General features: G+C 50.9%; 1 protein-coding gene across 5 annotated transcripts in view; it reads left to right on the top strand.

The window, feature by feature from the left end:
- Positions 1–604: 604 nt before the first annotated feature.
- Positions 605–14,692, top strand: part of LOC139773999 (protein groucho) — a 68,927-nt gene continuing 54,839 nt past the window's right edge. For 2 of the 5 annotated variants that reach the window (XM_071708907.1, XM_071708906.1), the window contains exon 1: positions 607–3,254. In XM_071708907.1, the coding sequence (XP_071565008.1) occupies positions 3,195–3,254 (60 nt within the window). In that variant the 5' untranslated portion in view covers positions 607–3,194. Of the gene's footprint in view, positions 3,255–14,692 lie in introns of all 5 variants that reach the window. The other 3 variants (XM_071708909.1, XM_071708908.1, XM_071708910.1) reach the window with 2 other exon arrangements.

The following is a 14,692-nucleotide window of genomic DNA, read 5'->3' as shown; positions in this document are numbered from 1 at the left end:
GTCGCCGCGCCCATTGGCCGAGGTCGCGTTTTCATTCGACTCTTTGCCGCCGTCGAGTCGATCGGCCGCGCCAGACGGCGCCGCGATTGGCCAAGTGTCGGCTAGGCCGGCGTCGATTGGTCGAGGTTGCGATCACGACGGCACGGTCCGCGCGGAGTCAGCGCCTTTACGAGGCGAGCGGACGATAGCGGCAATCAAGTAGGAAACTGCTTGGGACTGTGTGCCGCGCGATATTCACATAGGGGCACCCCCTTAGCACACACAATCGCGCGTACAGGATGGTACTCGCTACACACTCGCGCACACTCGTACACGTGTACACACACGTACGCGCACGTACACGGCTATACATATATATTCCGGTTATATCTCGTACGTGTGTGCGTGCGCGCGCGCGCGCGCGCGCGCGCCCTGGCGTACGTGTACGTATCCTCCCCCTCTCTCGCTCTGTCGCTTTATGCGGAGCTACGTTGTATAGGGGTTGGGAAAACGGGTGGAGGCGCCATATTTGTGGTAGTGTGGGAAGTGAGGGAAATCACGAGTGGCGAGAGAGGCAGCCGGTCGACAAGCGGGGAAACGAGGCGCGGGGAAAAGCGCGGCGGGGGATGGCGGCGCGGGGAGGAGGGGCGAAAGGGAGTTTACGCGGACATCCGTGTCAGCCCGGTGACGGCCATTTTGCGAAAAACTTTCGATTTGTTTGCACACGCCGTAGCGAACCCGGAGGAACGACTAATACCGGCGCGTATGCTCGGCATGCCGCGCCTCCCTCCCTCGCCTCTCTCTATCTCTCTATCTATCCTCGTACTATACCGCGCGCCGCGCGTATCCGTCCGCGACTGAGAACTTTTCGGTACCCGATGGACCGGGCGTTTCTCCGCGCCAAGACTCACAAAAATCCAAGCCCGTAGTCGGAGCAAACTACTCGTAGTGGAGTACCTCCCAGCGGAATAACGACGCCGGGTAAGCAACGACTTTTTATTAGTCACCGTCTCTCATGAGATTGATACGCCGAATCGCTTGAATTCCGAGGGGCGATCGAGCGCGAATATTGTTTGCGCGCGGTTCCGCGACGCTGTCGTCGTGGCGATAATGCCTCCATGTAGCTACGGCAAAAAGAAAAGAAAAAAAAAAAGAAAAACCAGACGGCCGGTAATCGATGTCGATAAAGCATCGGTGAGTAAGGGGGAAAAGAGTGCCGAGTCACCTTTTTGCACGCTCGCTCGCGGAAAAGAACGAATTGGGAGCGCGACGCGTTTCGCAATATCGTCGTAATGTCAAAGTGCCGCCGCCGTGCGAAGTCGTCGCTCGGCGAGACGACAAAATCGGGGACGCCAGGCCGCTTTAATGACGATATAATTCCATTCCGCTGAAATTGCCATTCATCGCCGACGAGCGACGCGTAAAGGCAATCGTAAAGACTTGCGCGTGGACGATCGAAAATCACGACGAACATTCCTCGTTGGAAAGGAGCTCGATAAAACGGATCGACCATACGTAAGAACAGTGGAGATATACGAGAAAGAGAAAGAGAGAGAGAGGGAGAGAGAAGGACGGACGGAGTTTGTAAGAGGGACGCGTAGAGCAACGTTTTAACGAGCCGTGATTTTCGTGCTCGCCTTTTCGAGATCCTTACGTAACGCGACTTAATTGCGAAGGAGCTATCGCGCCAGTTAATACGAGCGTGGAGGAGACGTCAGACGAGAGACATTCGAGGGGATGCTTGGCGGCTTTGAACGCGAAGTAGCGGGACCGATGGGCCGCGGGCGGCGCGGGGCGCGGTGAGCGACGAGGGAGCGAGGCAGTGGGAGAGTCGACGATCGAGGGAGGGAGGTCGCGCGGGGGGTATACAGCGCGCTGGTGGGGAGATCTCCCACCATCGGTCTATCCGTCAGTCGTTCCGTAGCCGCTCTCGCGAGAGGTTCGTCCGCGTCATTTGATTCTCGCGCGCTTTTATGACGCTCGTCGCGATTTTCTCGCGAGGAACTTCCGCAAGTGGGATCGATCGCGCTCCGCGGTCTTTCGAGCTTTCACGTTTTCGGCGGCGATCTCGTAGTCGCGATTGTGTGTGCGCGCGCGCGCGCCTGGACGTTGAATTCGCGGTCTTGGAGTAAACAACCGAGTGTGTGCAGTGTGCCAGCGTGTGTGACGCGCGTCAGTGTTGCCCGCGACGTTCGACGACGACGACGACGACGACGCCGCCGCCGCTTCCGAATCGTGGCGAGAGGAGGAGAAGAGGAGGCGGGAGTGAAGTAAATAGATCGCAATAAACGCGCGTGTGTCCGATAAGGAACGTGTGCTCTCGAGATCTTTCGGTGTGTTTCTCCGGCGCGGCGACGACGACGACGACGACGACGACGACGCGAGTTTCTCCTGCCTTACCGACCGAAAAAAGGGTAAGCCGCGACTCTCGCGTTGCGAAGCACAAAGAAAGGCGCGGACACGGCCGTCGAGGAGATCGAGTTGGCCTCCTCCGCTCGCCTCGTCCCATCGTGCATCGGCTCGTCTCGGCGCGTCGTGCGTGACTCCGAATGAACGCGACGACCAGCCTCACCTGACCCGGCGAACCGAGAGACAGACAGAGAGAGAGAGAGAGAGAGATAGAGAAGGAGAGAGGCCGCCTACCGACCAACCGACCGTTACTCCGCGCGAGTGCGAGAGAGAAGGTGTGACGTTTAAGCGCGGCCGATGAGACGGTAGTGACGGATGGATTGGTGCCGACCGCCGATGGATTTTCGGCGGGGAAACGGGGTGTTGCGAATCACGCTCGCGTACGCGTCGCACCGGAACGTAGCACGTCGTCGCGGGACGACACGTCATCGCCGGGAGTGCTGCCGATCATCTTCGTCTTCGTAGCGGCCGAGTGATTCGACGCGCGTTACGAGCCTCCCGGAAGAGGGAAAGAAAGAGTGAGAGAGAGAGAGAGAGAGAGCGGCCCTTTCCCTCCTCGGAACCGTCGTTTTACTTCTGTTATCGGTTGTTGCCCGTTGTGCCGTTTTGTTGTTGTTTATTGTTGTTCCCCGGGGCGCGCTCGTCGGAATAAGCGTGCCGACTGCCGCGCGCGCGACATGACGCGTCTCCGCTGAAAAGCAACGGATAAGTCGCGTCTCCCGGCCAGTACAGCGAGACACATCGTGCAGATACCTTGGCTTGGCGTACCTCCGTGGACGCATCGAGCGGGAAACCGCGCAGGAAGGATGTATCCCAGCGCCGGAATCAACGCAGCCGCCGTGGCCGCCGCTGCCGCCAGGCATCCGGTGAGTAACGATTGTATCAATAACGTATAACGATAATAATAATTATTATTATCGTGATAATCGTAACTCTGATGTTTGTTTGTTTGTTTTTGTCCCGGGATCGACGATGGCATTCGGCGTAGATAAACTGCGTAAACCGCAATTGTGTAACCATTAAATAGCCATCGGGTTTAATCGATGTAAATTCTCAGGCCGAATAAATTAGGCTGGACGCGCGCTTGATCACCGCCGGAATGCGGCCGATAACGGCGTCGACGACACGAGGCGGTGATGTATATTTCGCGGGGCGAGCCGCGATCGTATCGCCGCGACGCTGCTTCGCCGGGATCGGATTACAGACGCGAGAGATCGCGACGTCGTCGATAGGTTTTACTTCGCTCGCTCCGCGAAATGGCCGCCCCCCCCCCGACCGTCGCGTTCCTTTTTTCGCGAGACCGCCGCGAGCCTTCGGTCTATTTTACAGCACGTTGCATACTTAATGTACCGCCGCGACGCGTCGGCGCGCCGGCGCGGACCGGCGCGGTCGTGCCACGCGCGCGCTGGCGATCTGATTTACGTCTGTAATTTACATCGTTGTTGACCCTGTTTAACCCGTTCTTCCTTGATCGCGGGGCGCGTTTCTGACTCGCCGCGCTCTCCCTCCCCTTTTCCCCCTCTTGTTATTTCTCCGTCATCTTTTTACCGCTAAATGGATAAACACGCCGCATGATGATGATTTCTTTTTAGAGTGCTCGAGCTGTCGCGCTCGATTGCGCTCCCGTTACTCCCGACTACGCGATTCGCACCTCTCGTAACACGATCCGTCGTCAGCGACGAATCCGGGCGGCCTCTCGAGTTTCGCCGTGTCGTCGCGTATACGCGGCGACGTGACGAACGCAACCTCGGCATTCCGCGCTTCGCTCGCGTATATCGGATTTCGGCCGCCTGCGGAAACTTTCGTTAACGCACGTCGAGGGATCGTCGTGCGAGGAAATCACGATTACCGGGCTGTTTCGAGGCGACGCGACCACGTGGAACGCACGTGTGACACGTTGCTCCAACTGTAATCGCATACACAATATACTGTATAAATATCGCTAAATTGATATTGCTCAATATACAACGCGTGCACGTGCACGTGCTTTTCCGCCGCGCGTCGAAAATTCGGTCGGTACGAACGCGGAACAATCGCATTCGCCGTCGTCCGACGTTGGCCTCGCGGCCGTGCGAAAAGCGTTTCGCCACGGCACGTCGGAATCGTTGATCCGTGAATCGTGCGAGCGAAGAGAGCCGTCCGCCGTCCGTTCCGCGATGGACTCGGCGCTGGTTCTGCGTTTAACGGCCCGGTCGAGATAATGGCGACTTGGTCGTCGCGCACGACTCGTGTCCAGCTCGCTCGGAGTCGTCGTTGCGTAGTCCCGTCACGTTCACGCCGTTTCGCGGTTTTCTTTCTCGCTCGTCGGCATATAACTTCCATCCGTCCGTTACAGGATATTAACGCCTTTTTTTTTTTAGTTTCGCCGCGACGCAACGCTCTTGCGTTAAAAACAAATACGCGCAGCGCCCGGCGCGTAAAAATCGCGGACAAACAATTTTTTCGCAACTCGCTAATCGAGTCAGTTAGTCGAACGTAACTCGAACGTGACTCATAGAAAAAGGCATTGCACGCACTTACCGATCATTGCGAATGACGATCGTTGTGACGCGCGAGATACTCGGACGTCACTTTGTGCCGGTGTCGTTGACCTGAGAAAAGGGACCTAAAGGCGTAATGAGCAACGTAATGAGAGTTTCAGGAAAAGGCCCGACCCTAATAATAACAGTAATAAGAGGTGCACCCGGACGTGGTCAGGTAGGTCAGGTAATAAGCATGTAGAAAAGTTCCCTAAAAAGATCAGGCTAAATTCTTTTGTACGTAGGATATCAATGTGTTTAAGATACACCTAAAGACTACATTGAAATTTTTCTTTCGACTTAATTTATCGTCTATTATACATATCTTTGAGGTGTCTCTTCAAAAGTTAAGATATCGGTATCGACTTATATTTACTTGTAATTAGCGACTAGAGTCGTCTAGCTGATCTTGACTTTTTTCTATCGAATATTACGATTCGTGCATGTTAAGCCCCCACGTACTTGCGTTCAGTGCTGAACCCTATTCGAATTCAGTGCTAAATTTTACGAGAGTGCTTCCTATATCTAACAGCATATTCCTTCGCATCTCGAGAGCCTGTATCCACCCCTGAAATATTTTTCGCGTAAACGACACCCCACGTAATCGAATATTACGGAGCTGAAGCGTGGGTAGGGGCGAAGGGGCGATGAGCAATCCATAACTCTACGAGGAAGGACGGACGGTGGTGCGAAGTGCTAACGTTAGTTAGTAGGGTACACGTTGCGAACGTCAACGGGCAGACGGGCGTCGTTATACGTGCACCCGTACACACGCGCGTATTAGAGAGACCGGACCTCGCCGTCGGGTTTACTACCTTCCTGTAAACTGCACGTTGGCGCACGTTTGCGCAGGACCCCCAATTCGGTAAATATTGATACTTTTAATCGGTCTGTTTGCGCCGACACGCTGTTCAAACGCGTCCGAATGTGCACAGCTGAAAAAACGCGGCGACGCGCAACCGGTCGGTCGCGCGGGGCGCGCTCCTTTCCCTTCTCGTCTTCGCCTTCTTCATTTTTAATTCCTCCTCGTCGAGGCGCGACGCGTCGAGATTGCTTAATTAGTAATATGTTAATTACGGCTTACGCAAGACTGGCTCGCATAAGAAATTGCGCGTAGCACAGGAAGCTCGGATACTTCTCTAACGATCGCGCTACTCGTGTTTGATCAGATACCCGAGGATTCCTTAAGTGTCTGGAAAGTCACGCGATTTTAAAAGCCATATCTCGTAAATGTTGAAAATTGGAATTTTTTTCACCGATAAACACAGATCTCGGCTACCGCGATGGGATTAATTGAATCTGAATCCTCGCGTTGCCGCGATCCACGCGTATCGGTGATATACAGTGATACCTACGCGCAACGTTGAAATTCGACTCGGCGAAATTACAGACCGAGGCCGCGCGCGATAAATGCACGATGCGATGCGGATATTCCAAAGCGGAGCTGGGGCAGGGGCCGCGGACTCGGGCCGATTCGGTCTACCCTGTCCCGTTCCCGGTAATTGCTTGTATTAAAATCCGAGATCTAAACTGACGCGTACACGCGGTGAATCGCGGCGCGTTACGCTCCGCTGCGCCGCGCCGCGCCGCGCGCGCATCGCTCGGAAATATGGAATCACGGTGATATCTTGAGCGTCACGTCGTCCATTATGCCGATGCGGCCAGTAAATTTCACGCATACTCCCATTATACGTTTCCTGGCCGAGCCGGATCGCGATCTCGTGCTCTCGCCCGACGTAATTACACGGTGCCGCGCCGCCGAATGGATGGAGGAACTCCGCGGCGGGATACGTATATATGTATGTATGCATGCGCCGCCGCGTCATGTCTTCACGCGTGTGCGTCTGCGTGTGCGTGTGCGTGTGCGTGCGCGCGTGTGCGCCAGCCGTGCGGCGAGCAGCGACGGTTTTAATTTCCACTTTCCTTACCTACGCTTTCTCCTTCCCGTGGCGGTTTTATGGCGCAACGGCCGTGCATCTGCCGACGCTAACGCGTAACGCGCGAGGCGTTTACCGATTTTATCGCGAGACGTCTGTATTTACTTTTAGATACAATTACACGTTAATGCGCGGCGACCGGCGTAGGAAGCGGTTTCGCGTGATACACGCAATCGATGACGGGTCGAGTGAGATACCCTTCTTCCTCTCCTCTCTCCCTCCCTCCCCCATCGTGATCAACACGCTCGATATGACGAGCGATCCGTCCCGTGCCTTTTTGTTCCGTGTCGTTCCGTTTCTTTGCTCAACGATATGCTTTACGACGTAATAAATAATAATCGCTGCCGCTGATGCGCGGGCCGAGAGAAAAAAAACACGTGTCATGATGATTAAATATCTCGCTGGGCTGTATAATTAGTCGATCGGTGCGATGTGGTCTCTAGAAAAGTCTGACGCGCCACTTCCGTCGCAGGTGTGCGTTCGCTGACCATGTGAATGAAATGAATAGCTCTGCAGATATTCCTAGCTCTACCTGCCGAAATAATCTCCATGACGATAATCGGACACGAGACCTTTTCTAGGATATTTATTCTCCTAAACCCTCGTGAATTGGTCCGATAAAAGTTTGAAGAAAGTTGAGAAAGCTTTACCTATTAGGTTTCCGCGATTATTTTTAATTTGGCAACCTTTCGCTTTCCGCACCCTTAAATTCTTGAATGGATCCTAATCGTCTTTGTCGTTCCATTCTGACCTGAGCACAAATTTTTATCTGCGCCATGCCGCTGTGAGGATATAATTTTATCGCTAGTCCGGTCAGTTTTTCTATTTAAAAATGAGCTCCCTGTAGAAATTTCTCTTTGGAAGTGTTCATTTCACACCTGTTATAGAAACGGTATTTGAAAGGATACTTGCTGCAATTTTGTAATTACGCATAAAGTGGCGAATACGGCTTGTGTACTTGAATCTCCGAGTAAAAAGAGGAAGAACGAAGAACTCTGGAGAAAAAGAGGAGAAACTTCGAGGAAGCCTCGTCGAGAGATCCCTGCGGGCCTATTCGTACATGAGAATGGCACTAATTGACATTAGATCTGGTGGTTTGTCAAGTTGTCTCCTCGCCTTCTTTTTTTCTTTCTTTTTCGTCTCCCACTGTTTTCATGTTGCACAGTACGCCATATAGAGTAATCTCGTGTCCGAGGTTTCTGTTTCGCAATCACGTGTCTCTGCCTTTGTCCCTTTCTTTCTTATTTTCTGGTCTTTATGCGTAATAGAAAGTTCAGATTTTACTACCGTGTAAATTACTGACTGAAAAATTAATAGGATCTTAAAAGAGATAAAAAAGCATTAGTGTATACTGATCTCACTCATTTGGGTAATGATTTAAGAATAACATTTTGATTTATCGTTCGAGAGTAATATTTCGATCTCGTATTCATGCTCGCATAGAAAATATGTTAAATATTGAAGTCTTATCTTTTTCATCAAGCGTATTTCCTGTTATTTATGGATCTCGTGGTTAATTTTGAGTTGTTGATTCCTCCTTAGTGATATCGTCGAGAGTGGTCATTATTTATTGCAACTTTCCAGTCTTTAGCATCATCTATCTTTATAACTGAATTTCAATTTAAAATCGAAACTAAGTCTGCTTAAAATTAGCTAGAGAATTATTTTATCTGTTTTTCAAGTTTATTTTTTCTTAAATTATATATTGAATATTTATATAAGGAAAGATTTATTAAAAATATGCAATTTAAAAAAGTATGCGATAGATTGGCGCGTATCGCTAGCTGTTGTACAATAGTTATCGGCGTCTTTTGACCCCCACGGTTCGATTTCTCAACGGACGGGAATACGAGAGCGCCCAAGAGGGAACGGAAGAGAGGTCGTGACCGTGCGACGACACCGTCGTTTCTCCCTGCGGCCAATCATCTTACAACCCGGACGAATGGGGAATCGGCACGTAAACGCCAACGGAATTATTCACCGCTAATGGGAAGATGAATGCCATGGATAAATTTGAGGCCGGGTACTACTACCTGGTCATTAGACGTTCGCTACGGATTACGTCGGAATAATCGAGTTTATTAGCAAGCGCGTTTCTCTTAGCTTATCTCTCTCTCTCTCTCTCTCTCTCTTCCTCTCACTGTCGACACGATGCTTTTCCAAAATGCGAACCATACCGAATGGTAAATGGCGAGGATCCACTTCTGTTACAAACCTGAACAAATCCGCAAAATTACGAACGGTCGCGAAAAGACTTAACTGGAAAAAGTCGAGGACTTATCGAGTATTGTTCGCAACCCCTGGGAGTTCATAATTGAAACGAACTAGCATCGATGTTTGTCGAGACGCTTGGTTTCACGAGAATGGCGGAAGATTAGCAGTACCATTTTCAGGAACGTTAACGCGAAGCTCGTATGAAGAGATGTGAATCGCGTCGAGTGTACAATGAATAATGGTGGTGGGGACCCTACGAACGATCGAACGACCCTTACGTTTCTTCCCGTATCTTCTCCCCTGTCACGTAACACACGAGTGGACGAACATCCCTATTATTTTCTACGAGATCGTCCGTGACCACCCCGATCGTCGTGGGCTCCCTCTTCGTGATCGCCCGTAATTTTTCGGCGAGGCGAGGCAAGGCGCTTCTCGACCCCTCGAGGGCTTCTGGGCGTTAAGCCGAATTAACATAAGAGAGTGTGTGCAAACACGGAGAGTCAGTGGAGCGAGGTGGAAGGCAGCAGGAGACATAGTCGGGAGAAGGAGGAGGCGGCGGAGAAGGGGAGGGAGAAATGAACGGAAGGAGGAGAGGAAACACGATGGGAACACGTGTCCCACACGGAGATAGTTAATTACTCGTTTGTGCCGCGCTGGGTCGGAGTCATCTGGAAGTGAGATGGTGTGCGGGTCGGGACGAGTATCGCGCGGCATGGACGGAGAAAGAAGACATATTGGGTGGAACGGGAGAGAATACACATATATATATATACGCGCGGATGGAAGAGACAGAGAGAGAGAGAGAGAAAGAAAGAGCGATGCGGGGTGCGTGACGCGACGCGGGCGAGAGAACGAGACGGTGCATTCCTGTTTCATCGGACCGTTGAGACCCGTGCTTGTCACGGAGGTGGGGTGGGGTGGCTGTGCGCGCGAGGGGGAAGACGAAAAACGAGGATGAGGTTAATGATATACACGCTGGCTACCGTATACTACTGTCTCGAGCTCGTCCGTGGCTACCATCTTTTCGTCTTTTCCTCTTTTTTATCTCTCGTCGCTCTCCCGCGCGCTCTTTGCTTCTCACTTTCTCCGCTTAACATCTCTTATACCCACTACGACTTCTCGTATTTTACATAATTGAGATAATACCGTCAGCGTAATGTCGTTGGTATTTCTCAGACAAGAACAGTAGACGTAAAAATTGTTCTTTAGTCCCGCCGCTAAAAGAGTAACGGTTTTTTTCTTCGATACACGAGGCGCTAAGAAATAGGAGAAGTGGTTCCGTGAAGAGTTCTATTTCGGGTATGTCACAGATAAAATAGAAGGATAAAATCGGGTCGCAGTCGGGATCTACATTAGCTGTAGCTTGTTCGCCAGATAAAGGCTGGCACTCTTAAAAACGCCCGGTCGACCGTCGAGCGATAGCTTCGATAATGGCTTGACAACCCGGAGACACGAGGGAGACATTCTTTTCTCCTCCCCATCCAAACCGCTTCGCGTTTGTTTCGTTTTTCAGCTCATACTCGATCGCCGGAGCGAGGAAACGAGTCCCGCGACGGTCCTCTCTCTTCACCGAGCTATATTGGCAGAAAAAACAACTAATACGAAAACAGAAGTTTGGAGTACATGGAATCAAATGCAGTTAGCTCGTGATTTGGCCGTTTCATGGTCGTTTCGAACGAATAAAAAGATATTCTTCGTATTTCTTACGATCGTACAATACGTAATAGTATTCTTATGTCTTTCTCTCCGATTTCCTAGAACGTATACCCCTTATCATAAAAATCCTCCTTTTATCTACAGATTTTTTTCTGCAATCTTCGCATTCTTCACGAAACGTTTTATCTTCTCATTTTCGCCGGGAACAATCGACTGTCATTTTCAATTCGCCCGGCGGCGCGCGTTATGACTCAGCGCGATCGTGCATTTATGATCCGCAAAACGGATGGTCGGGGGCGCTCACGAGAGCGGCGCCGATTAGAATCGCAATTTAGATGCTCTCGAGAGATGTGGCCGCGTGCTCGGATTTCATTGCCTCGATGCACACTCCCTCGTCGCACGAGGGGGAGGCAGACAACAACAAGGGGTGCCGCTCGTCCTTCACCCTCCGCCTTCCATTCTCCCGGTTGTCGGCGTGGATAACGAGATTATCGTGAAAGGGAGTGGTAAGAGAGTGGTAGCTGTCCTCGTCCTTAGAAATTTCATTTTGACGTTACTGGCTACGCCGTGATGCGCGGCGCGTCGTAAAAAAGATGAAGGGGAGAAGGGGGAGGGTAAGAGCGGTATCAGCCCCAGGAGATCGAAAGGGACGACATTGTCGCGAGTGTCGAAAGCAAGAGAGGTCGGTTGGCAGGTACGATCCCATCAGCCCCTCCTTTTCGCTCCTGACTCCCGCTCCAGCGTTCAGTTTGGCGGTAATTATAACATATTCCCTCGATCTCTCCCCTTAATCCCGAGGGAGACGACCCTCGTGTTACAGATTCCCCATTGAATATCGCGCGACGCCCTCAAGGACCGTTGATGCTGCGAAAAAGGCGCGATGCCATCGAGAGAAAGAAAAGACCATCATTCGACGATCGTAAAGTCGTTATTAAAAGTTTCCAGAGAAAATGCGCGATATTAAATTCGCGGCGTTTATTCATTGTCTTCACATTTTCGCATGCGTGCCATGAGATAACTGTCCCCGTTGACGACGTTGAACGAATGTTCTACAGGCGCTGATAGAATCACTTTATAAAAAAATTAGAGAGAGAGAGAGAGAGAGAGAGAGAGAGAGAGTGAGGGAGAGAGAGGAAAAGAGTGACGAGAGCGTTTCACGTAAGGGTGAGCTGCTCCGCCGCGCCGGGAGGAGCAGCTCGTAAAAGGGCGTCACCGTGAACGGCAGGCAGGCAGGGGGTAGAGACGAGAGGGTGAGAACGGGGTTTATGACTGTAACAGATTAGGTGACCGAACTGCCAGGGTGGCTCCCGCCGTGCTTCCTATTATCGCCAGAGCTTTTGTAACACCGTCGCTTTTGTCGATGCCCTCTGCTCTCGCTTCCACCGGCAACCAAGCGTACCAGACGGTGAAAGGGAGACGAAGAGATAGGAGAACGAGGAGAGTAAATGGTCGTTCCAGGGAGTTGAGAGAGACGACGGTAGCGGGCCACGACAGTTGGCCGATATTTAAGCTCCCTTTGTACCGTTAAAGTACCACGCGCGGCTCATTCGCGCAGTTCGACGGAGTTTTCTCGTCGCGCTTTTATCCATCGTCGTAGTTTTTCTCTTCTCTCTCTCTCTCTCTCTCTTTCAACGAGGTCTCCATCTCGTAGTTTTTCTCTTCTCTCTCTCTCTCTCTCTCTTTCAACGAGGTCGAGATCCATGGTCGAGGGTAGGAAATGCGGAGGAAGAAAAGACACGAAATCTCTCTTTCTCTCTTCCAGATTCAACCAGTAATTACCTGGTCTACTCGGAACGGCCGAATCATAGCTCTCGGCTCTTTGTTTGTCCGCGGCTTCTGTTCGCTTAATCTTTATTCCTACCGGTTTTTTTATACGCTCTTTTTCCTCGTTCTCTCGTCCGTCTGTTATCTCGTGTTTCACCTCGAACCTGTCACGTCTGACATTTTCTTTTTACGGCGCGCGACGTAGTATCCGCGAAAGTATATGGTATAACAACGGTTCTTAACCTTTTGACTTATGTGTGCACGCCCATTGAATCACTACTGCTGGAGATCCGAAGAACGTACCGCGGTGTGTTTGGGGCATATTCTCTTTATTATTATAAATTTATCGCTGCATGGATGCAGTAATTTTGCTGCTTATTTTCTACATTTTCGCACACTTTATTCGTTTGTTTTGTTGAAACGTGTAACGCGATTTCCTGCATAATACCGATGTAAGGGAATATCAACTTTGAGAGAGAGAGAGAGAGAGAGAGAGAGAGAGAACGGTCACTTTACATTCGCCAACGGCGAAACGGAGTCTATAAACGTCAGCGTCCGCGTGTTATTAAGTTAAGTCTTCTGCGCAGCGATCTCTGGCGCGCACAGCTGGTCGTCGTCGTGATCGTAGTTACCGCGTCGTGTGCATGCGAGATGCCATGCAAAGCATTCGTGTAAATACATTCGGGCTTGAGAGAGGTAGAGCAAGAAAGAGAGGGACAGAGAGACGAACGAAGAGACTACGTATAGATATGAGACGAGAGACAGAGGGTAGCATTTATTCATGTATCCAGCGGCGTGCCAGTGTGACGTTATTTTACGAGAGCGTCGATCGTATCGCCTTAATTGCTCGACGGGTTAAACTGCCGCGCGGTCGCTTCTTATCGAGCGATCTGCTCGAATGCGTGGCCTGGCCTGTCTGTGTCGGGACTCGGGACGGCACGGAGAACCGTGCGTACACGCGTCAGGTGTTTTCAGCTCGCTTCACGTCATCGTGAGTTACGTTATAGATACATCGTAGTTATGAGCGAATTGACGCACATAAAAGAATATTTTGTGGACGCACTGTTGGCGGATAGGCGCCGACACCGTTACCACCTTCTTCCGTGAAATAACGTTTTGACACGATGGTTTTATTAGCCGCTCTACATACGCTAACTCTGCTCGTTACCTCTCGCGAAAGAAATTTAAGTAAATGGCCTGGCAAATTATACGATATGATTATACGTTAACTGTATAAGAGCCTTAATGCGTTACAGCAGATGTGCTCGCCTCTTGAGACCTCTCGGATCTTAATATTCCCGTTTTCTGATATTAAAGAAGCCTTCGGCTTCATTGTTCCGTTTATTTATTTCAGATATGTCTATTTGCGCTTTTTCACGCGGAACGATGCACGGTGGGATCTACCGTAACGTGTGCACGAAGATCGCGCGAATCACACCGCGAGAAAGCTGGATATAACGCGCCGGTAATGGTTAACGAGAGTAGAACAAAATGCATGCGCCGGTGGCGGCGCACCGCAATTTCAGCATACCGAAGAATTACGAGCGCGAGAATCGTCTCGTCTCGTCTCGTTTCGTTTCGCGATAGAGAGACTCGCTTTCGCGCGCCGCGCGCGCTATCATTATTCTATGCATTATTTATGTCATTCCCCGTGTGCCGAGTACAATGTGGGTCTACGAATCAAAATGCATTGCTTATGCAAATAGCGGTCGTGCCCCGCAGTCTCGGGATGAATTCGCAGTCTGCTACGGGGAATAATCATAATGATCAATAAGATACAACCGCTCGTACACCCGTCTCTCTCTCTCGTTTTCCCCCTTCCCCCCCTTTCTTTCTCTACACCTCATGCAAATCTTGAAGCGTATTGTCTGGCGATATTAAGGGAATTGTTATCGCGTTGCATAATTTCGGTATTCGATCGTGCTTGGGTTTGCTTGAGTTCGTTTGTTCGGCAATCAGTTTGTTATACACCCAACATCGATTTCTGTATTGTTTTTCGCCTAATTTCCCGTGAAAATTGTAGAAATTACGTAACTTAAGCTCATTACCGTCGATCGTGGTTATTTCGTTCGCGATATTACGGTTGTTCAAGGAATTCCGATTGTACGGTGCTTAAACCGTTATAAGATAAATCATGTTTTTCCCTACTCTCTCCACCGCGCGCGATATTTCGATGATATTTCGCGACCAGCGGTTCTCTACGGAATAACGGAA

The sequence above is a fragment of the Temnothorax nylanderi genome, unplaced genomic scaffold (assembly GCF_030848795.1).
Source record: "Temnothorax nylanderi isolate EJ_2023f unplaced genomic scaffold, tnyl_v1.0 TNYL_tig0072_pilon, whole genome shotgun sequence".
Taxonomy (NCBI): Eukaryota; Metazoa; Arthropoda; class Insecta; order Hymenoptera; family Formicidae; genus Temnothorax; species Temnothorax nylanderi.
This window is presented reverse-complemented; position numbering and strand designations above follow the sequence as displayed.